We start from the raw sequence: 26980 nt of genomic DNA on the forward strand, positions 1-26980 counted from the left end.
TACGTGCGGCCAGCAGTAACAGCCTCGTTGATCAGGCCCTGATCCACCGGGAGGCCTGGTCGTGGACCGGGCCGCGGGGACGTTGATCCCCGGAATGCCCTCCAGGCAGACTCCAGGTAGGTAGGTATAGGGAAGATTTCTGATACATGGGATCATCTTTGTCATCCTCCTCTGTACGTTTTCCAGAGCATTTATATCCATTCTGTAATACGGTGACCAGAATTGAGCAGCATAATCTAAATGAAGCCTAACCAAGGATATATAGAGTTGAAGAACAACCTGAGGACTTCTATTATTTATACTTCTAGATATGAAGCCAAGGATTCTGTTAGCTTTATTGCGAACACTAATGCACTGTTGTCTTGGTTTTAAATTACTGCTAACCAGAACTCCTAAATCCTTTTCGCAATCAGTAGTATTAAGATCTACATTATTTAGTTTATATGTGGCATGGTTATTTACCTGTCCAACATTTAGAACTTTGCATTTGTCAATATTAAACTGCATCTGCCACTTCACCGACCACTGCATCAGTCTATTCAAATCATCCTGGAGTGCTCTAGTGTCCTCATTAGAATGAATTGGACGGCCTATTTTGGTGTCATCAGCAAATTTGCTTATGTCGCTATTTATTCCCTCATCTATGTCGTTTATGTAAATTGTGAACAACAACGGGCCCAACACTGACCCCTGAGGAACACCGCTTGTGACGTGCCCCCATTCTGATTTCTCCCCATTTATGCAAACTCTCTGCTGTCTATTTGTCAGCCATGCCTGTACCCAGGAAAAAATTTCTCCTCCTATTCCGTGTGCCCTAAGTTTCCTCAAAAGCCTCTGGTGTGGAAGTCTATCGAAAGCCTTACTGAAGTCCATATACACAATATCATATTCATTACCATGATCTACCTCCTCAAACACCTTAGTGAAAAAAGTTAGTAAATTCGTAAGACAGGAACGCCCCTTTGTAAAACCGTGTTGAGATTCATTAATCAATCTGTGCCTGTCAAGATGGCTACGAATTGCTTCGGCAATTATTGATTCCATAAATTTTCCCACTATGGAGGTAAGGCTTATTGGTCTATAGTTCGAAGCCAAGGACCTGTCACCTGCCTTGTAAATAGATATTACATTTGCCGCTTTTGTGTTAATGTTAATAACAGGCTATCACTCCTCTTGACGTGATAAATATATTGGTATGCTCAAGAACAAATGAAAAATATTTCCTCTCATATTTCACTCGGTTCAGACTCAACACGACTGACTCCTCCACACAAGAAGATGGAAGAGATGGCTAGATACATTTTTTGGGTGTCTTACTCGTCAGGAATGATTTTAATTAAACACAAAGTAGGCATTAAACCTACCAATAAGGATGACTAGTATGTTACTACTTCCACAATGATCTTAAACAAAGGAGCTACCATGTTTCTCATCCTGGTCACAGACCGGGCCGCGGGGGCGTTGACCCCCGGAACTCTCTCCAGGTAAACTCCTACGTTCATTTCGAATTTACAAGGTAAACAAAGGAGTTACCATGTTTCTCATCCTACGATCATTTCGAATTTACAAGGTAAACAAAGGAGGAGTTACCATGTTTCTCATCCTACGAGCATTCTGAATTTACAAGGTAAACAAAGGAGTTACCATGTTTCTCATCCTACGAGCATTCTGAATTTACAAGGTAAACAAAGGAGGTACCATGTTTCTCATCCTACGAGCATTTCGAATTTACAAGGACGAATATCTTTCAGGAAAAACAAAGGCATATTGAGGAGGTATTTGTCACCTTAAAGTTCCCATATACAGCAAAATCAAACAGGATACCAGTGTTGATAAACAAACAATGCTCCCCACAGACAAACTGGTATTACCATCGCCCAACTCCCAAGGACAGACAGACGTGGCCGTCCTAACTACCAAAATTATCAATGAGATTACCAGAGGCCCGAGGCCTTGGATCCCAAAGCTACACACACAACACACGCACACAGACACACACAAGCCTAGTGTCCAACCGACATGTGCCTAGGACAAAATGGTAACTAACTGAAAAAAGTGTACAACATACCGTGTGGAAAGTTGTCGGAGAGACAAGTTGAGATCTTCAGACGCCCTCGGGAACACGAATACTCCTGAGCATTATAGCACCAACATGACGTACGAATAATGTTGGTGGAACTGCCGACACAATGTTAGGTAAAAGGACATACGTGCAACTAATGTAACATTTTATGGTGGCAACGTTTCGCTCTGCAGCGTTGTCAAGCCGTTACACTTGACAAAGCTCCTGGAGAGCGAAACGTTGCCACAATAAAATGTCACATTAGTTGCACTTGTGTCCTTTTACCTAACATTATATAAGTGCATAAGAAAGGAGCACTGCCGCAAGCCTACTGGCCCATGCTAGGCAGGTCTGGGCTCACAACTTACAAACATCATGGGCTGAGGGAGAGCACAACGGCTACACTACGAGAACAAGGCGAGGTTATAAGATAAGATTTTCCTCGGATTTTTAACCCCGGTGGGTTAGCCATCCAGGACAACCCAAGAAAGTCAGTGCGTCATCGAGGACTGTCAAACTTATTTCCATTGGGGTCCTCAATCTTGTCCCCCAGGATGCGACCCAGTCGACTAAGACCCAGGTACCTATTTGCTGCTAGGTGAACATGACAACAGGTGTATGGAAACACGTCAAAATGTTTCCATCCCGCAGGGAATCGAACCCAGGCACGCCGTGTGTCAAACGAGAGCTTTAGCCACCGGGTTCCTTGATGCTACCAAGGAGTTCTTAATCTAGTGATCTATGCTCCAATTACCTGAATTGAGTCCGAATGCCTTCCATCCCCCCTCCCTCACAGGCGCTGTATAATCCCTACGGGCTTAGCGTTCCCCTATGATGACCAAAAAACAGCCATAATTGAGTACACAAATAACCCGCACATGGGAGACTAAAATATATGTTGACATTTGGGTCCGACTTGGACCATTGATTAGTATATGTGCGAATTATGTGTGTATTGTTCCAGTCACAGTATTGTTCCTGTTTATTCTTTAACCACTGTTCACCTCACTAATACCATCGCACAGAACAACAGTGTATACATTAGCTAATCCAATCGCTAGCGCACTCGGCTCACACACTGAGGTACGGGGATCGACCCCCCGGTAAGGCTGACAAACATAGGATGTGTTTCCTTAAGACACTTGCTGTCCTTGTTCACCTAGCAGTAAAATATTTACCTGGGTGTCAGTCGACTGGTGTGGGTCGCATCCTGGGACAAAATGATCTAATTTGCGGGAAATGCTCAGCATAACAAGTGACTTTCTATATAGTAGTATGTCACTGATGTCAGCTATGGTCTGTATACCTTGTACATGTGGAAATAAAGATATTATTATTATTATTATTATTATTATTATTATTATTATTATTATTATTATTATTATTATTATTATTATAAATATGCCACCACAGCCCCGCCCTCGTCTATCATCTTCAACCTGTCGTTCTCCGAACCTGACCTCCTGGTGTTAATTTTTATTCCTGTATACTTTAAGACTAGCCTTAGGCGACCCCTTGTAATAAATAATATACGGGTTCTCTGCTACCAGTGTCTATTTCCACTCGTTGACTTACGCCATTATCTAGCAACAAGTGTCGTCAGGAAAGAGGACAAGTCTTTCCTGACGCGGGTTTTAGTCATATGACTCACAGCTGGGACTTTTGGTTATCTGACCGAGGCCTTCCGCTGGCTTACTCCTTCACTCTTTAAAAGACCATGGGTAATATTATTCTATTATTATTAAAGATTCGCCGGTATTCTCCCGGCCCGGGCCTTTTCCAAGTGGTAGCCCGGCCTTGGCTCCCTCTTTAGGGAGTGTCTGAGACCTAAGTCTCCCATGGGAGGAGGCATAAGTACCTCCTCATCTTTGGGACCGACTGTCCCCAGGCCTAGCCACAAGCTAGGCCTCTCTGGTCTGCCATCCCCGCCCCAAGGGGGCACATGGGAATGACAGTCTTATGAGCTAAAGGCTCGGGCTAAAGGCTCGGGCTCAGGCACCTACCCTACCCTAGAAGGGTTAGGCATGGTGTCGATCCGGAGTGTCTGAACTGACCTTATATCCATGTAGGTTGGTGACTGAGCACATGAGAGTGACCTCCTGACCCTCCACTACAGTCACATTATGGGCAGGATGGACGAACTTAGGCGGAGCGGGACTCATCCCTAGTCTGGTGGCCGCCTCATCTGCAATCCAACTCCCTCATTATCATTATTTTCACCAAAATAACGCTAAACCTGCAAGACAAACTTATTTTAAAAGCTAACATGCAGGGGAGACTATTATATTTAAAAAAAAAAAGTAAATCAACAACATGGGAGACTATTATATTAAACACAAACTTACAGGGATAGTATCGTATTTAAAAAACTAATGATAATGTTGAAATGAGAGGTTCCAAAGAATTAATCCTTTATTTTCATTTCTGTAACACAAGGAATCTATGCATAACCCGACAAAAATAGCTATAGTATTTTGTGCAATGCTCTTTTATGTGAGGGGAAAAATTTGTGAAAATATATATTATTTTATGGGAGGTAGAGTGTATGAGGTAAATTATACGCCGGGACAATCAGCGCACGTGACTGGCCGGTCCAGTGATGTAAACAGTTCCAATACTAAAACGTATTTCTTGATGACTAAATGAACATTGGGTTAGGTTGGGTTACACTGGGTAGGGCTGGGATGGATAACGTTGGGTAGGGCTGGATTGGGTTATGCTGGGATGTGTTACATTGGGCAGGACGAGGCTGGGTTACATTAGTTACAATAGTTAAACAAGGATTTTTTTTTGTAATATTTGTTCTTAAGGCAAAAATATATACCCCAAACACGTAAACTACTGAGAACAGTTGAAATTCCTTGACCTGTACTCCCTGGAACACAGGCGAGAGAGATACATGATAAGATACACTTGGAAAAATCTTAGCGGGATATTAGTGCAATATCACCTCAGTGAAAAGCAGGGACGATATGAGTACACTAAGAGACAACACTAAGTGTCAAGGGCCCAAGACTGTTCACTGCCTCCCAGCATACATAAGGGGGATTACCAATAGACCCCTGGATATCTTCAAGAAGCTGGACAGACACTTTTAATTAAGTCAGTACTTGACCATCCGGCTGTGGTTCATAGGTTGGTTTACGTGCGGCCAGCAGTAACAGGCTGGTTGATCAGGCCCTGATCCACCACGAGGCCTGGTCTTGGACCGGGCCACGGGGGCGCTGACCCCCCCGGAACACCCTCCAGGTGTAACCATTATTTTCCTCCGATTTTCACAATATAGTATATAACCATCTCCATTAGTCAAATAATTCAGATTTACAAACATACCAACCATAAATTTTCGAGAAACTCTAGAGACCTTAAAATCAATATTTACCGAAATTATATGTGCAAAACACTCCTACGTAACACTTGTGGCTGGATAAAGGATAAATACAATGAGAGATGTATTTCTCCCAATGTATATATGCTAGGAGCTTACCTGATCCACTATTTAAGGGATTAAACTATTCTTGACTGATGGGAATTCGTTAAGTGTAGCCTTAAATGGCTCTAGTCTGGTATCGACACCATGCCCAGCCCTTCTAGGGCAGGGTAGGTGCCTGAGCCAGAGCTTGCAGCTCACAAGACTGTCATTCCCATTAGCCTCCTTGGGGCGGGGATGGCAGACCAGAGAGGCCTAGCTTGTGGCTAGGCCTGGGGACAGTTGGTCCCAAAGATGAGGAGGTACTTGTGCCTCCTCCCATGGGAGACTTAGGTCTCGGATACTCCCTAAAGAGGGAGCCAAGACCGGGCCACCACTTGGAAAAGGCCCGGGCCGGGAGAATACCGGCGAATCTTTAGTAAGTCTAGTCTGGTAAATAGGATTTAAACCTCATTATCCAGGTGAATCCTAGTTCAACACACATTACTGTCCAGTTATATACTTGTACGTCGAATTACAAATATAAATTAAAACGCCAATATCCAAAAATTAACAATTATAGAAATATCAGTGTAAGTGGGCAACCTCTTCGATAAGGGAGGCTGGCTATAACATTATGCTCTGGACGTTGAAAAAACTCAGCCCCCCAAAATATATTAGACGGTGATGAAGTTGGGGATATAGACACTTAAAATTTGGAGAGGTTATATTAAGAAAAAAGTGCGTTTTTGAAAAGGACTTGTGTTTTGAGGAGTGCGTTTTGCCTCAGTGTTAAACGACGGCTTACAAATGGTCCGTAGTTTGTTAATTATTATTATTTATTGGTTTTGATTAATGGGGTTTAAAGCTTATCGTCTACACTTGGGTTATTAAGTAACAGTGGTGAATAGTAACCTGTTTGATGGTCAACAGTAACCTGTTTGATGGTCAACAGTAACCTGTTTGGTCAACAGTAACCTGTTTGATGGTTAACAGTAACCTGTTTGATGGTCAACAGTAACCTGTTTGATGGTTAACAGTAACCTGTTTGATGGTCAACAGTAACCTGTTTGATGGTCAACAGTAACCTGCTTGATGGTCAACAGTAACCTGCTTGATGGTCAACAGTAACCTGTTTGATGGTCAACAGTAACCTGTTTGATGGTCAACAGTAACCTGTTTGATGGTCAACAGTAACCTGCTTGATGGTCAACAGTAACCTGTTTGATGGTCAACAGTAACCTGCTTGATGGTCAACAGTAACCTGCTTGATGGTCAACAGTAACCTGTTTGATGGTCAACAGTAACCTGTTTGATGGTCAACAGTAACTTGTTTGATGGTCAACAGTAACCTGTTTGATGGTCAACAGTAACCTGTTTGATGGTCAACAGTAACTTGTTTGATGGTCAACAGTAACTTGTTTGATGGTCAACAGTAACCTGCTTGATGGTCAACAGTAACCTGTTTGATGGTCAACAGTAACCTGCTTGATGGTCAACAGTAACCTGTTTGATGGTCAACAGTAACCTGTTTGATGGTCAACAGTAACCTGTTTGATGGTCAACAGTAACCTGTTTGATGGTCAACAGTAACTTGTTTGATGGTCAACAGTAACTTGTTTGATGGTCAACAGTAACCTGCTTGATGGTCAACAGTAACCTGTTTGATGGTCAACAGTAACCTGTTTGATGGTCAACAGTAACCTGCTTGATGGTCAACAGTAACCTGCTTGATGGTCAACAGTAACTTGTTTGATGGTCAACAGTAACCTGTTTGATGGTTAACAGTAACCTGTTTGATGGTCAACAGTAACCTGTTTGATGGTCAACAGTAACTTGTTTGATGGTCAACAGTAACCTGCTTGATGGTCAACAGTAACCTGTTTGATGGTCAACAGTAACTTGTTTGATGGTCAACAGTAACCTGCTTGATGGTCAACAGTAATCCGTTCACCACCAGTCAAAAATACTTTGATCCCTAAAATAGGGATTAAACTCAGCATATAAACATTAAGAGACTCTTTTCAGTGTATACATATTGTCTATTATTATAATAATAATAATAATAATAATAATAATAATAATAATAATAATAATAATAATAATAATTATTATTATTATTATTATTATTATTATTATTATTATTATTATTATTATTATTATTATTAGTTAAATGAGCCTCGACTGGGGAAACATTAGATAAGATTTGCCAGGAAACAGGACTAGTGTTTCCTGACGCGAGTCTTAGATGGCCCAGAGCTGGAGCTTTTGGTCGTGTGGGAATTTACTGAGTTTCAAGAAATCCCACAGGGCCATTGAAACAAAATCCCACAGGGCCATTGTAACAAAATCCCACAGGGCCATTGTAACAAAATCCCACAGGGCCATTGTAACAAAATCCCACAGGGCCATTGTAACAAAATCCCACAGGGCCATTGTAACAAAATCCCACAGGACCATTGTAACAAAATCCAACAGGGCCATTGTAACAAAATCCCACAGGGCCATTGTAACAAAATCCCACAGGGCCATTGTAACAAAATCCCACAGGGCCATTGTAACAAAATCTCACAGGGCCATTGTAACAAAATCCCACAGGGCCATTGTAACAAAATCCCACAGGGCCATTGTAACAAAATCCCACAGGGCCATTGTAACAAAATCCCACAGGGCCATTGTAACAAAATCTCACAGGGCCATTGTAACAAAATCCCACAGGGCCATTGTAACAAAATCCAACAGGGCCATTGTAACGAAATCCCACAGGGCCATTGTAACAAAATCCAACAGGGCCATTGTAACAAAATCCCACAGGGCCATTGTAACAAAATCCCACAGGGCCATTGTAACAAAATCCCACAGGGCCATTGTAACAAAATCCCACAGGGCCATTGTAACGAAATCCCACAGGGTCATTGTAACAAAATCCAACAGGGCCATTGTAACAAAATCCCACAGGGCCATTGTAACAAAATCCCACAGGGCCATTGTAACAAAATCCCACAGGGCCATTGTAACAAAATCTCACAGGACCATTGTAACAAAATCCCACAGGGCCATTGTAACAAAATCCCACAGGGCCATTGTAACAAAATCCCACAGGGCCATTGTAACAAAATACCACAGGGCCATTGTAACAAAATCCCACAGGGCCATTGTAACAAAATCCAACAGGGCCATTGTAACAAAATCCCACAGGGCCATTGTAACAAAATCCCACAGGGCCATTGTAACAAAATCTCACAGGGCCATTGTAACAAAATCCCACAGGGCCATTGTAACAAAATCCCACAGGGCCATTGTAACAAAATCCAACAGGGTCATTGTAGCAAAATCCCACAGGGCCATTGTAACAAAATCCCACAGGGCCATTGTAACAAAATCCCACAGGGCCATTGTAACGAAATCCCACAGGGCCATTGTAACAAAATCCCACAGGGCCATTGTAACAAAATCCCACAGGGCCATTGTAACAAAATCCCACAGGGCCATTGTAACAAAATCCCACAGGGCCATTGTAACAAAATCCCACAGGGCCATTGTAACAAAATCCCACAGGGCCATTGTAACAAAATCCCACAGGGCCATTGTAACAAAATCCCACAGGGCCATTGTAACAAAATCCCACAGGGCCATTGTAACAAAATCCCACAGGGCCATTGTAACAAAATCCCACAGGGCCATTGTAACAAAATCCCACAGGGCCATTGTAACAAAATCCCACAGGGCCATTGTAACAAAATCCCACAGGGCCATTGTAACAAAATCCCACAGGGCCATTGTAACAAAATCCCACAGGGCCATTGTAACGAAATCCCACAGGGCCATTGTAACAAAATCCAACAGGGCCATTGTAACAAAATCCCACAGGGCCATTGTAACAAAATCCCACAGGGCCATTGCAACAAAATCCCACAGGGCCATTGTAACAAAATCCCACAGGGCCATTGTAACAAAATCCCACAGGGCCATTGTAACAAAATCCCACAGGGCCATTGTAACAAAATCCCACAGGGCCATTGTAACAAAATCCCACAGGGCCATTGTAACAAAATCCCACAGGGCCATTGTAACAAAATCCCACAGGGCCATTGTAACAAAATCCCACAGGGCCATTGTAACAAAATCCCACAGGGCCATTGTAACAAAATCCCACAGGGCCATTGTAACAAAATCCCACAGGGCCATTGTAACAAAATCCCACAGGGCCATTGTAACAAAATCCCACAGGGCAATTGTAACAAAATCCCACAGGGCCATTGTAACAAAATCCCACAGGGCCATTGTAACAAAATCCCACAGGGCCATTGTAACAAAATCCGACAGGGCCATTGTAACGAAATCCCACAGGGCCATTGTAACAAAATCCCACAGGGCCATTGTAACAAAATCCCACAGGGCCATTGTAACAAAATCCCACAGGGCCATTGTAACAAAATCCCACAGGGCCATTGTAGCAAAATCCCACAGGGCCATTGTAACAAAATCCCACAGGGCCATTGTAACAAAATCCCACAGGGTCATTGTAACAAAATCCCACAGGGCCATTGTAACAAAATCCCACAGGGCCATTGTAACAAAATCCCACAGGGCCATTGTAACAAAATCCCACAGGGCCATTGTAACAAAATCCCACAGGGCCATTGTAACAAAATCCCACAGGGCCATTGTAACAAAATCCCACAGGGCCATTGTAACAAAATCCCACAGGGCCATTGTAACAAAATCCCACAGGGCCATTGTAACAAAATCTCACAGGGCCATTGTAACAAAATCCCACAGGGCCATTGTAACAAAATCCCACAGGGCCATTGTAACAAAATCCCACAGGGTCATTGTAACAAAATCCCACAGGGCCATTGTAACAAAATCCCACAGGGCCATTGTAACAAAATCCCACAGGGCCATTGTAACAAAATCCCACAGGGCCATTGTAACAAAATCCCACAGGGCCATTGTAACAAAATCCCACAGGGTCATTGTAACAAAATCCCACAGGGTCATTGTAACACCCAGTAGAGGCGTTTAGAATCCACTCCGAAAAAGTATACAGTGGAATTCATAAATAAGTTCACACTAATTTGACAGCTTACAGGTTTTAGGTAGAATTAGAGAGTTAGGAACTGATGACAGAATTAAAAAAATTAGTTTTAGACTTTAACATGTCTACTCTAGTAGAAACTAGTAGGGATATTAGAAAAGTAGTGGCAGCTAGCGGTACTCTAGCGAACTGATGAGAAAGGACCCTGGTAATGTGTGGTTGGCACTTCAGTTTATAGTTTTACTCATAAAGGTGTTGTAGTAACCCCTCGTGAGGCTGAGACATTTGGTGTCTTTGGGGACGGCGTCAACACTCCTTGCTTGAGAGTTTCTCATAGGGAAGTAAACGTTACATATTTTTACAGGTCATCTGACCGAGACCTTCCCCTGGCTTACCGGTCTACCCCTTTAAAAATTATGTTCATAGTTATTGGCATTAGGTTAGATAAAGTTCGTGAGGAAACAGGGCAAGTGTCTTAGTCATGTGATGACCCACTATTGTAGCTTTTGATAATCTGACTAAGGCCTTCCACCGGCTTACCGGTCCACCTCTTCCAAAATCATGGTTATAATTACAACATTAGTTTTTTTTTGGTATTAGTGTAAGTACACAAATGTGTATATACACAGAGGACTTCGAGGCACTGAAAAAAACCTGTCACGAACGCAGTTACGGGAGGTAATGGTGTTGGCTGGTGTGACCTAAGCTCCACCACTGACAGCAAGCCAGGATATATCTGGTATATACAGACCAGCATGTCGAGCACTCAAAGAAATGACCACCAACTCCTCTTCATAAACACCTGCTCAAGTTGGTGCTGTTCTGTACATCTGGAGAAAACAGCAACGTCCCCCTGGCACGGAACTTAATAAAACAATACTGGTACCTTACCTGAGCTAAGTTTTATACATGATTTAAACACCAAGAAGGTCATTGCCTATTAGTGTATGCTAAGAAGGTGATATTAAAGGTATAAGGCTAAACCCGATTCTTGTTTATCGAAGCTGAATATGAAAAGTATTTTTTTCAGAATATAGAAAAGTTATCCCTTAATTTATTCTACAAGTAAATTAGTGTATATAATTTGGAATTTTAAATCAAGATTTTGTTACGTCTCGATGTATTTAAGGAAAATTAGAGTTCGAAGTCACTGAAAAAGGGAACTACAGTTTATAACTATGATTTATTACTCCCATACCGGCACAAACTTCTCCAAGTCTTCACTGACAAGAGATGTATGGGACGTCTTGCACCTACTAACCTTGTTCCCCTAGTAAGTAATAGTCATCCAGGTGCTAGCTGACTGATGTGAGTCACGCCCCTCCAGACCTTATTACCTCCCATTCCCAAGGAGCTGTATCACCCTTTTGGGTTAAGTGCTTCCTTATAAATACAACACGAACAACAATAATAATACAAAGATATACACACCGAGTGGTGTATATCTCTCAGTGTAGATTTCTTGAGAGTTGGCTATAAACCCTATTTTAGGGCATAAAAATATCCTTCACTGGTGGTGAACAGGTGACATGCAACCTTAATGACCCTCGTGTAGTCGATAGACTTGAAACCCCCACACACACCAAGTAGAAAGATATACGTAGGTCTCTCCTCAAAACAATACCCTCCAGAAAGTGAGAGAGAGAGAGTTGCGGGTCAGCAATTTTACACAGCTCTGTTCCCAATAGCTTTTGTTATGAAGAGATATGAGGGAGACGCCCGTCTTCTCCTGCATACAACTGCACCGACTTACTAAAACTTGAGTTAGTTAGGGCTTTTATCTATATTGCTCGGTTCCTGTTTTTAAGAAGTATGGGATCAGATTGACCAAGTTGACAGGTGGAACTCCACAGGTGATTATCGCTGTATAATTATTATTACTGATAGTATGGGACCCTAGTTCCTAGGCCTTTTGTGTATGGGGAATACAGTAAATAAGCCACTGAAATGGCTAGTTTACTGCGCAGGTATATATATATATATATATATATATATATATATATATATATATATATATATATATATATATATATATATATATATATATATATGACAAGATAAATTCCCCCACACACCCACAATATGACCATCTAGCCATGCTCCCACACCTTATTTGCTATTCCTTTGGCATTTCCGTATTTTATCTTGGCAGCGGGTCACATGAAGGACAAACGAGGCACTGGGGGAGGACACGTAGTGCCTACCACATTCACCTTTGCGTCCCAGGAGCATAGAGGCCAGATTTAACAGCTATATTATACTTGACTCAACTGCCTTGTTCTGCAATACAACTTGGGATCAATATTTGTCAAGTTGACAACACACCGTCCCGGATTGAACGCTACCCTGCCGGGTTTTATTGATAATATTTGACTTTCTGACGGTGTAATTTAATAATAATAATAATAATAATAATAATAATAATAATAATAATAATCATAATCATAATAATAATAATGATAATAATAATAATAATAACTGACACTAGGTTTGAAGCCTATCGACTCCACGGGGGGGGGGGGCCACTGAAGACTGTATATCACCTCGCAACCATTATATCCATGGGGGAGCGCTAAAGCCGTAAGGGTTATGCAGCTCCCTGGGGGGGGGAGAGGGGGAAATGGGAGGCGACCAGATTCGATCGGAGGAAGTCAGATCAAATTCCTCACCGGGATCAACACTGAAATATTACCTTCTCGGTGTATATACCCTAATATATACTCGATGTATATACCCTAATAGATACTCGATGTATATACCCTAAGAGATACTCGGTGTATATACCCTAAGAGATACTGTGTGTATATACCCTAATAGATACTCGATGTATATACCCTAAGAGATACTGTGTGTATATACCCTAAGAGATGTTCGGTGTATATACCCTAAGAGATACTGTGTGTATATACCCTAAGAGATGCTCGGTGTATATACCCTAAGAGATACTCGATGTATATACCCCAAAAAATATATACTTTTGTGTATACATCTTGAAAGATACCTCAGTGGAAATACCCTGAGAGATATATGCTTATGTTCTGTGTATATATCCTGGTCAGTATATACTTTTGTGTGTATACTCAGTGTCTGCGGTATACTGGAGACTGCTCAGTCACCAGAATGACAAACAATACGGAAGTGTGTAAGAGAGAGAGAGAGAGAGAGAGAGAGAGAGAGAGAGAGAGAGAGAGAGAGAGAGAGAGAGAGAGAGAGAGAGAGAGAGAGAGAGAGAGAGAGAGAGAAAGAGAGAGACCCCAGGCACTATAATATCATAAGAATCTATACTACTACTACTACTACTACTACTACTACTAATAATAATAATAATAATAATAATAATAATAATAATAATAATAATAATAATAATAATCTTTATTTCTACAAGTATATGATACAACTTATAAAGACCATAGCTGACATTAGTTACATACTATAGAAAGCCCCTTGTTATGTAGAGCATTTCTGACAAATTAGGGTAATTTTGTCCCGAGATGCGATCCATACTAATCGACTAACACCCAGGTACCTACTTACTTCTGGGTCTACCTACTTAGGGTCTTCCTGGGATCAGCCCCTCTAGGATTTTCCAGATGTAGTTTATGATATATCTCTCTCGCCTGCGCTCCAGGGAGTACAGGTCGACTTCAAGTGTTCCCAGTAATTATGATGTCTGACGGAACTTACATGTGGAGTAAAGAGTCCTAAGGAAACACGGGGCTAGGAGCTGAGTCTCGACCCCTGCAACCACAATTAGGTGAGTACGGTTTAGCGTTCCCACCAGTGCCGGGGATCGAACCACGGACCTCAATGTGTGATCTGAGTGCACTACCCACCAAGCTACGGGACACCTTTGTTCTACCTGGTATCGTAGTTATCCCTACAGTTATTTACGATATACGACGTATCTGGCCTCCATCTGGTTTATTTCCCTCGTGGTCTCTCGTCTGGAAAATATTAGGCCTAGTGAGTAGGCTTATTATATCCACGAGGAACCGATAAACGCGATGAGGACTGGAACGTAATTACGTACAATCCGAGGAAGCGGGAACTAGTTCCTTGGATCAAGAAGTCTGTAATTTATTAAAAAGAAGCTCTAAACCAGTACGGGTAATGCAGTCCAAGACCCCTTATATATATATATATATATATATATATATATATATATATATATATATATTATTGTGACCACGAACAAGTGGTATTGATCAATAACAACACTGCACTAGCCAAGGACTCGAACCCGTGCTGCTTTGGCCTGCCTCATGGTGGACGAAAAAACATGACACCCTTATCCACTGAACTATACGATCGTATAGTCCAGTGGATTCGGGAGTCATGCGTTTTCGCCCACCATGAGGCAGGCCAAAGCAGCATGGGTTCGAGTCCTTGGCTACTACAGTGTTATATATATATATATATATATATATATATATATATATATATATATATATATATATATATATATATATATATATATGTCGTGCCGAATATGTAAAACTGGTCAATTAGCAATAACTCATTTAAAATTAAGTTCTTTGTAAAATTTTCTCTTATACGTTTAAAGATATATTTTTTTCATTAATGTTGATGTAAAAATTTATAATTTTGCACCAAAAGGAACTTAGAAAACTTACCTAACCTTATTATAAGAAACGCAATTTATTTTAGCCTAACCCAACTAAATATATTTTAGATATGTTTACAATAATTTAAAACTAAACAAACACAGTGAAATATATTTTTTCGTTAGGTTCAGAACGATTTTGGCGAAATTATTTCATACACAAATTTTCACTTGTCCTATATGGCAAGATGAGCGTTGCTATTTAACTCGCTTGTTGGAAGGAGCTCAATGTTCCCTGACCCTTTGGACACCACATTTCACTCCAAGTGTCCAGGAACAATCTCCCACAGATTAGCTATCTACTTTTCCACAATGTTGGCCGACTATGTTGTTAGGAATGGTAGAGTTCGCCTTACTGTGAGAGGGTCTGATAGGGACGAGTACCTTATGCTTTGGGAAACTGCTTAAGGTTATCTGCGTCCCCAGCCTAGTAGGGGTTTCTGGCTGTAAACTCGTGTCGCGTCTTCTCTCGGTGGTGATTGAAATCCCGTTGAACTAGCCAGCAAATTGTGACTTTTAGTTTGAATTTTGGAATTATTGGCTACTATTTATACTACTATATTCTGACCTATTTCTAACTATCCTGGGTCCTATAACGATGTTATTGTCTCCTGAGTTTATTATCTACTCCGTGTAACTACTTAAATCTATCTAAAATGTTAAATATTGTATACAAGTGGTTATGTTAAGGGTTCCTTATGCTTACAATATAAAAAGTTTCGTGGAATCAATTTCCACACATATGATGACCCACAGCTGTAGCTTTTGGTCATCTGATCGAGCCCTTCCGCTGGGTTACCCTTCCACCCTCTAAAAATTATGGTCATATTTATAATCATTTTGTATTTTTAGTCTGGGATTACATGGTTTTTCACTACATGGAGATACCATCTTCAGAGATCCTCTTGCCGACGGCTTCTCATCCAGAAGCCAGACATAACTTAGTTATGAACACCCATCATCCGCGGCGGGGGACGAGGCTCCTTATTACCCATAGGCTGATACGGTGGGACGAGGCTCCTCATTACCCATAGGCTGATACGGCAGATATAATCACCCTCTTCTTGATAGGCTGTTAGTCGACGGGGGCTTCGAGGCCAATTTTAGCACCCAGAGGCTTCCCGATTATCATAGTTACTGCTGATGGCATCGCGGGAAGATGCACCTCTCTTGCCGGAAATAATTTTATTGATATTAACGTATCTAATTACTGAAAATAAAATATATGTTATGGTTGTAATAAAAGAATGGTGATTATAACTATGATTTTTTTAAAATGGTGCTGGGGTAAGCCAGTAAAAGGCCTCGGTCAGATAACTAAAAGCTACAGCTGCGAGTCATATTACTAACAGGAAACACTTGTCCACCTAAACTAATCTTAAGAGTTAGTTTAGCTGGACTAACAAGACTAAGACGTTTATTAGAACATCTGTCCTGGCATATATACACACACGGGTATAACCACACGGGTTATTTAAATGACTATAACTTGTGTCTAGAAGCTCTTGTCCTGTATTCTGACGAACAAAATAACTTTTGGGTGTAGCCCGGCTCTCTTTCGTTTACTCCGTCTAGTTTGTCACATTGATTAATGCCTCACAGTGAGTTTGTTGCTGGGTCTAGCCCCCGGCTCTTTTTCTTGTATTTTCAGCCTTTCCTCTTTCCTCCCATGTCTCTTCTCTCCCTATTCACCATCTTCCTCACACTGACACTGGTATGAAATCAGATGATGACCTGTAACTGGTGAATCATTTACTGCCTTACCAAAGCTAGGCTTCACCCCATTACAAAATAAATCATACTGTCTTGTGTATCCTGGGATGATGGTACTCTTCACTGGTATCCTTAGATGAGGATACCCTTCATGAATAACATAAAAAGGCGCAGTAAAGGGATAGAACAATACACAAATAACGTCGTCGTAAGCTCCTCTCAAAACCTGGAAAAAATTATTAAGATTCATAATATCACACAAACAGTAAGTAAAGAATATACTACTTAGGTTACCACTCCGCTATTTTTTTCTCAAATAGTTACCCCTTAGCTATTTTCCTCAAATAATTACCCTTTAGCTATTTTCCTCAAATAATTACCCTTTAGCTATTTTTTCTCAAATAGTTACCCCTTAGCTATTTTCCTCAAATAGTTACCCGTCAGTTCTGTTCCGCAACTTCGCTATCGTGACGGACTTATTGTCATGGCAGATATGGTAATATAATCATAACAAATGTACGTACTGTAATCTCAATCTAAACCAAATCCATAACTTAATGCAAGTTAAATATCCTAGGTTTATATCCTCTGTTTTCGAGCTTATGCTAATAGTCCTAGTCGGATCGAGAGGTCGCGGGTTACCTGTGTACAGCAAAATTTGGACGGAGGGGCATTCTCTCTTATATTTAGGCCAAATATTGACTTGCTAGGTTCTTAGAACAACTTTCTAACTTGACACTAGGATACGGTGACAGCATCGTGGGGGACTAGTGTTAGCGATGCTTGTTGTGGTGACACTAGTCTTGGCAGTGACACTGGTCTTGACAGTGACACCAGTTGTGGCACTGTGGTGGCAGTGCCAACACATGGTGCCCGCGTCATTATGCTAGGAGCGCGCGGGCCAGACATAAAGCCAGGACCCATACGATGCCCAATATCAATATTCACAGATGTGGTGTGCCAAGTTCTGGAGAAACTTCCGCAGTGGATCGCCTTTTCCTTCTCATCTAAAGTCCTCACCTCCCTCCCTGTGAAGTGGAAGGAAACCTAGAAAATTGACGTTGCTGTTAAACCCTTAATGGAACCCTTCACGGCATCCTCAGCACCTTACTGAAGCCTCCCAGCTCAGGCTTACATCTCATCACTCATCCCATCCTGTGATTACTATTATTATTACAATCAAAACTAAGGACTAAACGACACGGATACAAAGCTGACTTTCGCTCCCACTACGAAACTACCAAAATTAAGGGTTAAACGACACGAATACAAAGCTAGCTTTCGTTCCCACTACGAAACTATCAAAAATAAGGGCTAAACGACACGAATACAAAGCTAACTTGTATCATGTTCTTGTAGACAAAGATTATTATCATTATATTCTCTCCACCTATATGAAAAAATATCCGTGGGCAGCACCTGCCTTACCATGGCCAGCGGCTGGCCACCATGGCCAGCTGCTGGCCAGATTGTTTGTGATGATTAGGTAAAAGGATTACAAGATTTTTTTTTCAAAAGTTTTTTATATTAAGTTTTTTGCAGCCTCAAGTTTCTTGATATAGGAACTTTTTGTGCTGCCTGGGAGTTCCGTAAGGTTTTTTAGTGCTGAGGTAAGAGGAAAAAATTATATACGCTGAGGAAGAGGATGCTGAGGAGGGAAATAAGGAAGAAAATGGGGGATGGGAAGGGAGATGAGGATAATGTGGAGAGGAGTATTAAATGGAGGGGGATATGAGGAGACAAGAAGAAGAGAGGGAAAACGGAAGAGGGGTAATGATAAGAAATAAAAATAGGATAGGAGGAAGACGAAGATCAATGCTTATAACCCTTATTATTATCATTATAACCATTATTATCATTATCTTCATTCCCCCATAATAAGAACATAAGAACATAAGAAAGGAGGAACACTGCAGCAGGCCTGTTGGCCCATACTAGGCAGGTCCTTTACAATTCATCCCACTAACAAACATTTGACCAACCCAATTTTCAATGCTACCCAAGAAATAAGCTCTGATGTGAAAGTCCCACTCAAATCTAACCCATCCCACTCATGTATTTATCCAACCTAAATTTGAAACTACCCAAAGTCCCAGCCTCAATAACCCAACTAGGTAGACTGTTCCACTCATCAACTACCCTATTTCCAAACCAATACTTTCCTATGTCCTTTCTAAATCTAAACTTATCTAATTTAAATCCATTACTGCGGGTTCTCTCTTGGAGAGATATCCTCAAGACCTTGTTAATATCCCCTTTATTAATACCTATCTTCCACTTGTACACTTCGATCAGGTCTCCCCTCATTCTTCGTCTAACAAGTGAATGAAAATCATTTGCTCCCCATTGTAATCACTATAACCATTAATTAACACCATTGTTGCCAGTTTTCGTGGCACTTCTGCTGTATAACCCTTGTGGTTTAGAGCTTTTTTCTGATTATAATAATAATCGTGGCACTTCTGCTGTTCCCATATGAAATCACACACAAAAAAGAAGAAACCAGCTTTCACCATCACTCGCACCATAGTTTCTGGAGCTGCACAGAAGTTAAAAATTTATATTTTGTCTATTCTCAGCAAAATTGTATCGTTAATGCCTTAGTAATTATCTCAATTTGCGTTGTATATACAGGGTAAGACATACGTCTCTCAGAGAGAGAGAGAGAGAGAGAGAGAGAGAGAGAGAGAGAGAGAGAGAGAGAGAGCCCATGTCTCAGTATTGCTGTTTTAATAACCTGATCAATCAGTCAGAAAAGTTTTTACCATAAATGCAATATAAGATACGTTGTGTTCCCTGGCTGCCTCTGAGCTCACTTCACAGACCAACACAATACCTTAATATACGACCGTTATACTCGGCTCAGATATGCTGGTTATATCTTTATGACATGTGATATCCTGGAGTTTGTTTGGAGAAGGAAGGAAAGATAGGAGACAGAAAAATGGAAGAGTGCAATACCATTGAATCCAAACGTTACAGTGGCTCCACGGGTGTAATATACAAAGTGCTACGGTGGGGTAATATGTCATCTTGGCACTCCAAAGGTCAGGTGTAAGACAGTGCCGAAGTGGGACTCTCCCCTCCCCACTACAGTGAGAACATTCGTCTCCCAATCGCACGGTTCCTGGTTCGATTTCCTGACAGGGAAAAGAGTATGGGCTAGTTTCCCTACACCACTGCTGCCCCTGCCCATCTAGTAATAAAAATAGGTACATGTGTGTGTTAGGTGACCGTTGTGGGTCGCATACAGGGGAAAAATGTGTCAGAAACTCCATTACCTGCTGGAAGTATGCAAGGGTTGGATAAAAGGTACCCAACTATGTGGCTAATGATGGTTATTATTGCAGTATAAGAGCTCACTATATTCCAATGTTTACCCTCTCACTAGCTACCTTTGCGAGGGAACTTTGCAAGATCCTCACGTAAGCTCCTGATCAACCGGACTGTGGTGCCTACACTAGAACGAGCGCTGTTAGCGCTAACACATTTTGGATCTTCACAACAACGCCATGAAGTACAGGCACCATGAACAATTAGACATGTGCAACATCTACAACACCAACCAGTGACTTTATTGATAAAACCACCGCTTGGCGAAATGTCTGCCAAGTAGGGGTACCTGGGTTTATTTTACACAGATCGATTTACAGCCGAAGAGCTGTTACCCAACCTCAGTTCATTACAAAGCCCAGCCCTATCTAAGGCATTCTACCACACCTCCTAGTATGCGACTCATAACAGTCGACTAACACCCAGGTACGTACTTACTGCTAGCTGAACAATGACAGCAGGTGTAAGGTGACTAGCACCCAGGTACGTACTTACTGCTAGCTGAACAGTGGCAGCAGGTGTAAGGTGACTAACACCCAGGTACGTACTTACTGCTAGCTGAACAGTGACAGCAGGTGTAAGGTGACTAACACCCAGGTACATACTTACTGCTAGCTGAACAATGGCAGCAGGTGTAAGGTGACTAACACCCAGGTACATACTTACTGCTAGCTGAACAATGGCAGCAGGTGTAAGGTGACTAATACCCAGGTATGTACTTACTGCTAGCTGAACAGTGACAGCAGGTGTAAGGTGACTAACACCCAGGTATGTACTTACTGCTAGCTGAACAGTGACAGCAGGTGTAAGGTGACTAACACCCAGGTACGTACTTACTGCTAGCTGAACAGTGGCAGCAGGTGTAAGGTGACTAACACCCATGTACGTACTTACTGCTAGCTGAACAGTGACAGCAGGTGTAAGGTGACTAACACCCAGGTACGTACTTACTGCTAGCTGAACAGTGGCAGCAGGTGTAAGGTGACTAACACCCAGGTACGTACTTACTGCTAGCTGAACAATGACAGCAGGTGTAAGGTGACTAACACCCAGGTACGTACTTACTGCTAGCTGAACAGTGGCAGCAGGTGTAAGGTGACTAACACCCAGGTACGTACTTATTGCTAGCTGAGCAGTGGCAGCAGGTGTAAGGTGACTAACACCCAGGTACGTACTTACTGCTAGCTGAACAGTGGCAGCAGGTATAAGGTGACTAACACCCAGGTACGTACTTACGGCTAGCTGAACAGGGACAGCAGGTATAAGGTGACTAACACCCAGATAACTACTTATTGCTAGGTTTTCTGGCATGATCATTCCATTCCTAATACCTCCATATTTTAGCGAATATCATATTTGAAGGGTAACAGCAAGGCGATTTAATTTTCTTGAGAATTTTCCACCAGGAAACTTGGTCTGAGACAAGGATACAGGGACGATGCTACCAGACTTCACTACAAGCAGGTATACCATGAGATGGTTTCGGGGATCAATGCCCCTGCGACCCGGTCCGTGACCAGGCCTTCTAGATAAGATTCTTTTCCCCTCCAAAATGTCTTGGGTGAAACCAGGCCTCCTAGATATGACTCCTGTCCCCTCCAAAATGTCTTGGGTGAAACCAGGCCTCCTAGATACGACTCCTGTCCCCTTCAAAATGTCTTGGGAGAAACCAGGCCTCCTAGATACGACTCCTGTCCCCTTCAAAATGTCTTGGGTGAAACCAGGCCGCCTAGATACGACTCCTGTCCCCTCCAAAATGTCTTGGGTGAAACCAGGCCTCTTAGATATGACTCCTGTCCCCTTCAAAATGTCTTGGGTGAAGCCAGGCCGCCTAGATACGACTCCTGTCCCCTCCAAAATGTCTTGGGTGAAACCAGGCCGCCTAGATACGACTCCTGTCCCCTCCAAAATGTCTTGGGTGAAGCCAGGCCGCCTAGATACGACTCCTGTCCCCTCCAAAATGTCTTGGGTGAAACCAGGCCTCTTAGATATGACTCCTGTCCCCTTCAAAATGTCTTGGGTGAAGCCAGGCCGCCTAGATACGACTCCTGTCCCCTCCAAAATGTCTTGGGTGAAGCCAGGCCGCCTAGATACGACTCCTGTCCCCTCCAAAATGTCTTGGGTGAAACCAGGCCGCCTAGATACGACTCCTGTCCCCTCCAAAATGTCTTGGGTGAAGCCAGGCCTCCTAGATACGACTCCTGTCCCCTTCAAAATGTCTTGGGTGAAACCAGGCCGCCTAGATACGACTCCTGTCCCCTCCAAAATGTCTTGGGTGAAACCAGGCCTCTTAGATATGACTCCTGTCCCCTCCAAAATGTCTTGGGTGAAGCCAGGCCTCTTAGATATGACTCCTGTCCCCTCCAAAATGTCTTGGGTGAAACCAGGCCTCTTAGATATGACTCCTGTCCCCTCCAAAATGTCTTGGGTGAAACCAGGCCTCTTAGATACGACTCCTGTCCCCTCCAAAATGTCTTGGGTGAAGCCAGGCCTCCTAGATACGACTCCTGTCCCCTCCAAAATGTCTTGGTGAAACCAGGCCTCCTAGATACGACTCCTGTCCCCTTCAAAATGTCTTGGGTGAAACCAGGCCTCCTAGATATGACTCCTGTCCCCTCCAAAATGTCTTGGGTGAAACCAGGCCTCCTAGATACGACTCCTGTCCCCTCCAAAATGTCTTGGGTGAAACCAGGCCTCCTAGATACGACTCCTGTCCCCACCAAAATGTCTTGGGTGAAACCAGGCCTCCTAGATACGACTCCTGTCCCCTCCAAAATGTCTTGGGTGAAACCAGGCCTCCTAGATACGACTCCTGTCCCCTCCAAAATGTCTTGGGTGAAACCAGGCCTCCTAGATACGACTCCTGTCCCCTCCAAAATGTCTTGGGTGAAACCAGGCCTCCTAGATACGACTCCTGTCCCCACCAAAATGTCTTGGGTGAAACCAGGCCTCCTAGATACGACTCCTGTCCCCTCCAAAATGTCTTGGGTGAAACCAGGCCTCCTAGATACGACTCCTGTCCCCTCCAAAATGTCTTGGGTGAAACCAGGCCGCCTAGATACGACTCCTGTCCCCTCCAAAATGTCTTGGGTGAAACCAGGCCTCCTAGATACGACTCCTGTCCCCTCCAAAATGTCTTGGGTGAAGCAAAAATATATTTAAATAATATTTTTTTTTAATTTTTCATGAATACACAGTATGTTAAAAAAATTAAATTTCGATAAAAGTATATACAAATATGTAAATATATTTTTGCATATTTACGTGAAATGAAATAAGTTTATATAAATATATATATATTTTTCTCCCTATATATATTGGTTAACCAAGAATATATTTCAATAAAAATTTAATGGGAGAATAATTTTAAAATTTGAATTTTTTTAGAACTAGAGCCTTATTCTGCCATGTACTAGTTTACCTGGAGAGGGGGTCAACGCCCCCGCGGCCCGGTCTGTGACCAGGCCTCATGGTGGAGCAGGGTCTGATCAACCAGGCTGCTACTGCTGGTCAGGTACCGACTTTAAGTGCCTATCCAGTGCCTGCTTGAAGACAGCCAGGGGTCTATTGGTAATCCCCCTTATGTATGCTGGGAAGCAGTTGAACAATCTTGGGCCCCTGACACTTATTATGTTGTCTCTTACCGTGCTAGTGGCGCCCCTGCTTTTCACTGAAGGGATGTTGCACCGTCTACCGAGTCTTTTGCTTTCGTAGGGAGTGATTTTCGTGTGCAAGTTTGCGTAGGTGAGACGTCTTGGTCAAAAGCGTTCTCATTCTACGTGCGGGTTATCTGTATTTTCTTCCAGTCACGGATTTGTGCGTTTTATTCTTCATTATATAATTATATTCAAAGGCGTATTGCCAAATAAGCTCCGTTGCGTCTGTCGCAAACCAGAATTCCTCTGAGTGTGAATTATTTTTTTCGGGTAATCTGTTGGCAGTCGAGTTGCTGATGCGACGCGAAGTCATAGTTACCAAACCAACTTTTGGTTTGGTTTAAGTCAAGTGAGGTCAGGGTGAGGTCATTCCAACTGAATAGGGCATGTCACACAGGGGAATGATATTGCTTTTTAAATGGAGGGGGGGGGGTGCCAGAGGTCAAGGTGAAGGGGTGCCAGATGTCAAGGTGAGGAGGTACCAGAGATCAAGGCGAAGGGTGCCAGATGTCAAGGTGAGGAGGTGCCAGATGTCAACGTGAAGGGGTGCCATAGATCAAGGTGAAGGGGTGCCAGATGTCAAGGTGAAGGGGCGCCAGAGATCAAGGAGAAGGGGTGCCAGATTTCAAGGTGAGGAGGTGCCAGGTGCCAATGTAAAGGGGTGCCAGAGATCAAGGCGAAGGGGTGCGAGATGTCAAGGTGAAGAGGTGCCAGATGTCAAGGTGAAGGGGTACCAGAGATCAAGGCGAAGGAGTGCCAGATGTCAAGATGAAGAAGTGCCAGATGACAGGTGAAGGGTTGCCAGATATCAAGGTGAAGTGGTGCCAGAGGTAAAGGGGTGCCAGAAGTGAAGGGGTGCCAGAGGTGGAGTGCCAGATGTGAAGGGGTGTCAAAGGTGAAGGGGTGCCAGAGGTGGAGTGCCAGATGTGAAGGGGTGTCAAAGGTGAAGGGGTGCCAGAGGTGAAGTGCCAGATGTGAAGGGGTGTCAAAGGTGAAGGGGTGCCAGAGGTGGAGTGCCAGATGTGAAGGGGTGTCAAAGGTGAAGGGGTGCCAGAGGTGGAGTGCCAGATGTGAAGGGGTGTCAAAGGTGAAGGGGTGCCAGAGACTGGGATGAACAAGTCACAATATTAAGGCCGGAGCAATTAAGAAATACCATTGCTGAAACAATTCACAAATAAACCATGCTTAGAGAAGAAACATCAGACGATATTTCGATCCTTCCTGGACCATTATCAGGACTGCCCTGGTTCAGGACGAACCGAAACGTCGTTTAAAAGATGTATATAAAGACTTCTTACCTCCATCAGCAGTGACCAGCAGCGGCAGGAGCACCATGACCCAGGCTACTTTCATGGTGTTGGAGTGGGGCTCCAACAGTGGTGAATGGGGCTCCAACAGTGGCGAGTGGGGCTCCAACAGTGGTGAATGGGGCTCCAACAGTGGTGAATGGGGCTCCAACAGTGGCGAGTGGGGCTCCAACAGTGGTGAATGGGGCTCCAACAGTGGCGAGTGGGGCTCCAACAGCGCTGGTGAGAGGGTTTCTATGCACAGTACCTGCTTGGAATAGTGTTTCAGCCTTCTTGAGGGTGAAACACTGGATTTGGAGATAAACAGGAATGTTGGAGATGAACAGGGGTGTTGGATATACACAAGGATGTTGGAGATACACAGGGAGGTTGGAGATACACAGGGATGTTGGAGATACACAGGGATGCTGGAGATACACAGGGATGCTGGAGATACACAGGGATGCTGGAGATACACAGGGATGCTGGAGGACACGTAAGGGAAACGGACTGAGCCGCAAAGGGATTGAGCAACGACGGGAGGGTCTTGGAGGACACCCTGGGGGTGATTAGAGGACCGCGGGGGTGTTGAGAGGATCCAGTGGGGTGTTGGAGAGCACCCCAGGGTGTGGTGGTTGGGGAGTTCCCCGCAGTAGCAGCAGCAGCAGCAGCTCCGTCCTTTCTCGTGTCCCGATCAACAATGACGAAGTTTTCTAGTCCATCCTCCAGTTGACCTGAGTTTGTTGTGTTGCCGGTCGTCTCCAACGTCCCCACCGTCACCTCTCTTCTCTTCTTTCCTCCTCATCTCTCCTCCGTTATCCTATCTCCTTTTCTGTAACTCAGTCTCTTCAAATAATAAAAAAAAAGCATAGAAAAGCAGATAAATGATGCTTGAAGAAGTACAACACAGATCATGACGTCAAAGACGGCATGTGATTGGGTGACACGGCACCACCCTCCTTCCTGATTGGCTAGTTCATCTTCCTCCTCCCCCCCGCTTCCTGATTGGTTGGATCGCCTACCCTCTTGGCAGCCAATCAGAGGAACGCTGGCGCGAGTCACGAGGTTAGATCGTTCAATGCCACTCAGTAGCACTTTGACTCCCCTCAGGGGAGGAGGTGCTGTGATGCAAGGGAAGCGCTCCTAATCCGAGGAAATAAAGCTAATGTATTACTTTCTTCTCAAAATCTGATTACCGTCCATATTCCAGACGGATTTAAGTAATTAAAGAATCCTTGAATGGTGGTGAATAGGTGACATGAAGCATTTTGTGGTTGACTAGTTAATGGGGTTTCAAGCTTATCGACTACACGACAGACCTGCATATATATATATATATATATATATATATATATATATATATATATATAAAATATATATATAAATATATATATATATACAGTATATGTATATATATATATATGTATATATATATATATATATATATATATATATATATATATATATATATATATATATATATATATATATATATATATATATATATATACATTATATATATACATATGCAATAAGATCACAGTAAACAGGTGATTTCAGAATATGCAAAACAACTACTCTGAAAGAATAGAGAAATTCCAAGCGCTTTCGTGACTACTCACATTATCAAGGAACTATGAAAGTGAAGCATCCAAGGAAGCTATATAAGGGGTCTGGCCAGCACCTCACTATCAGATCCCACAACGGTTAAACACCTGACGCGCGGCGAGCCAACTTGGACAGGTCCTTTGCACAACTCACCCCCAAGCTATTTATTTGTCCAGTGTATTATTAAATTCTACCCAAATTCTATTAATTATAAATGGATCTAATTTATATAAACCAAAGGAAATATT

The 26980-nt window shown here is 42.8% G+C and overlaps 1 protein-coding gene across 1 annotated transcript in view; it reads right to left on the reverse strand.

The window, feature by feature from the left end:
* Window positions 1-25833, reverse strand: part of LOC128691883 (lachesin-like) — a 68485-nt gene extending 42652 nt beyond the window's left edge. Inside the window, exons 1-2 of the mRNA XM_053780847.2 lie at window positions 25137-25833; window positions 4117-4247 (exon numbers count right to left, since the gene is read on the reverse strand). Of these exons, the coding sequence (XP_053636822.1) occupies window positions 4117-4247; window positions 25137-25191 (186 nt within the window). The 5' untranslated portion in view covers window positions 25192-25833. The remainder of the gene's footprint in view (window positions 1-4116; window positions 4248-25136) is intronic.
* Window positions 25834-26980: the final 1147 nt, after the last annotated feature.

Source organism: Cherax quadricarinatus, chromosome 75 (assembly GCF_038502225.1).
Source record: "Cherax quadricarinatus isolate ZL_2023a chromosome 75, ASM3850222v1, whole genome shotgun sequence".
In the NCBI taxonomy this organism is placed as follows: Eukaryota; Metazoa; Arthropoda; class Malacostraca; order Decapoda; family Parastacidae; genus Cherax; species Cherax quadricarinatus.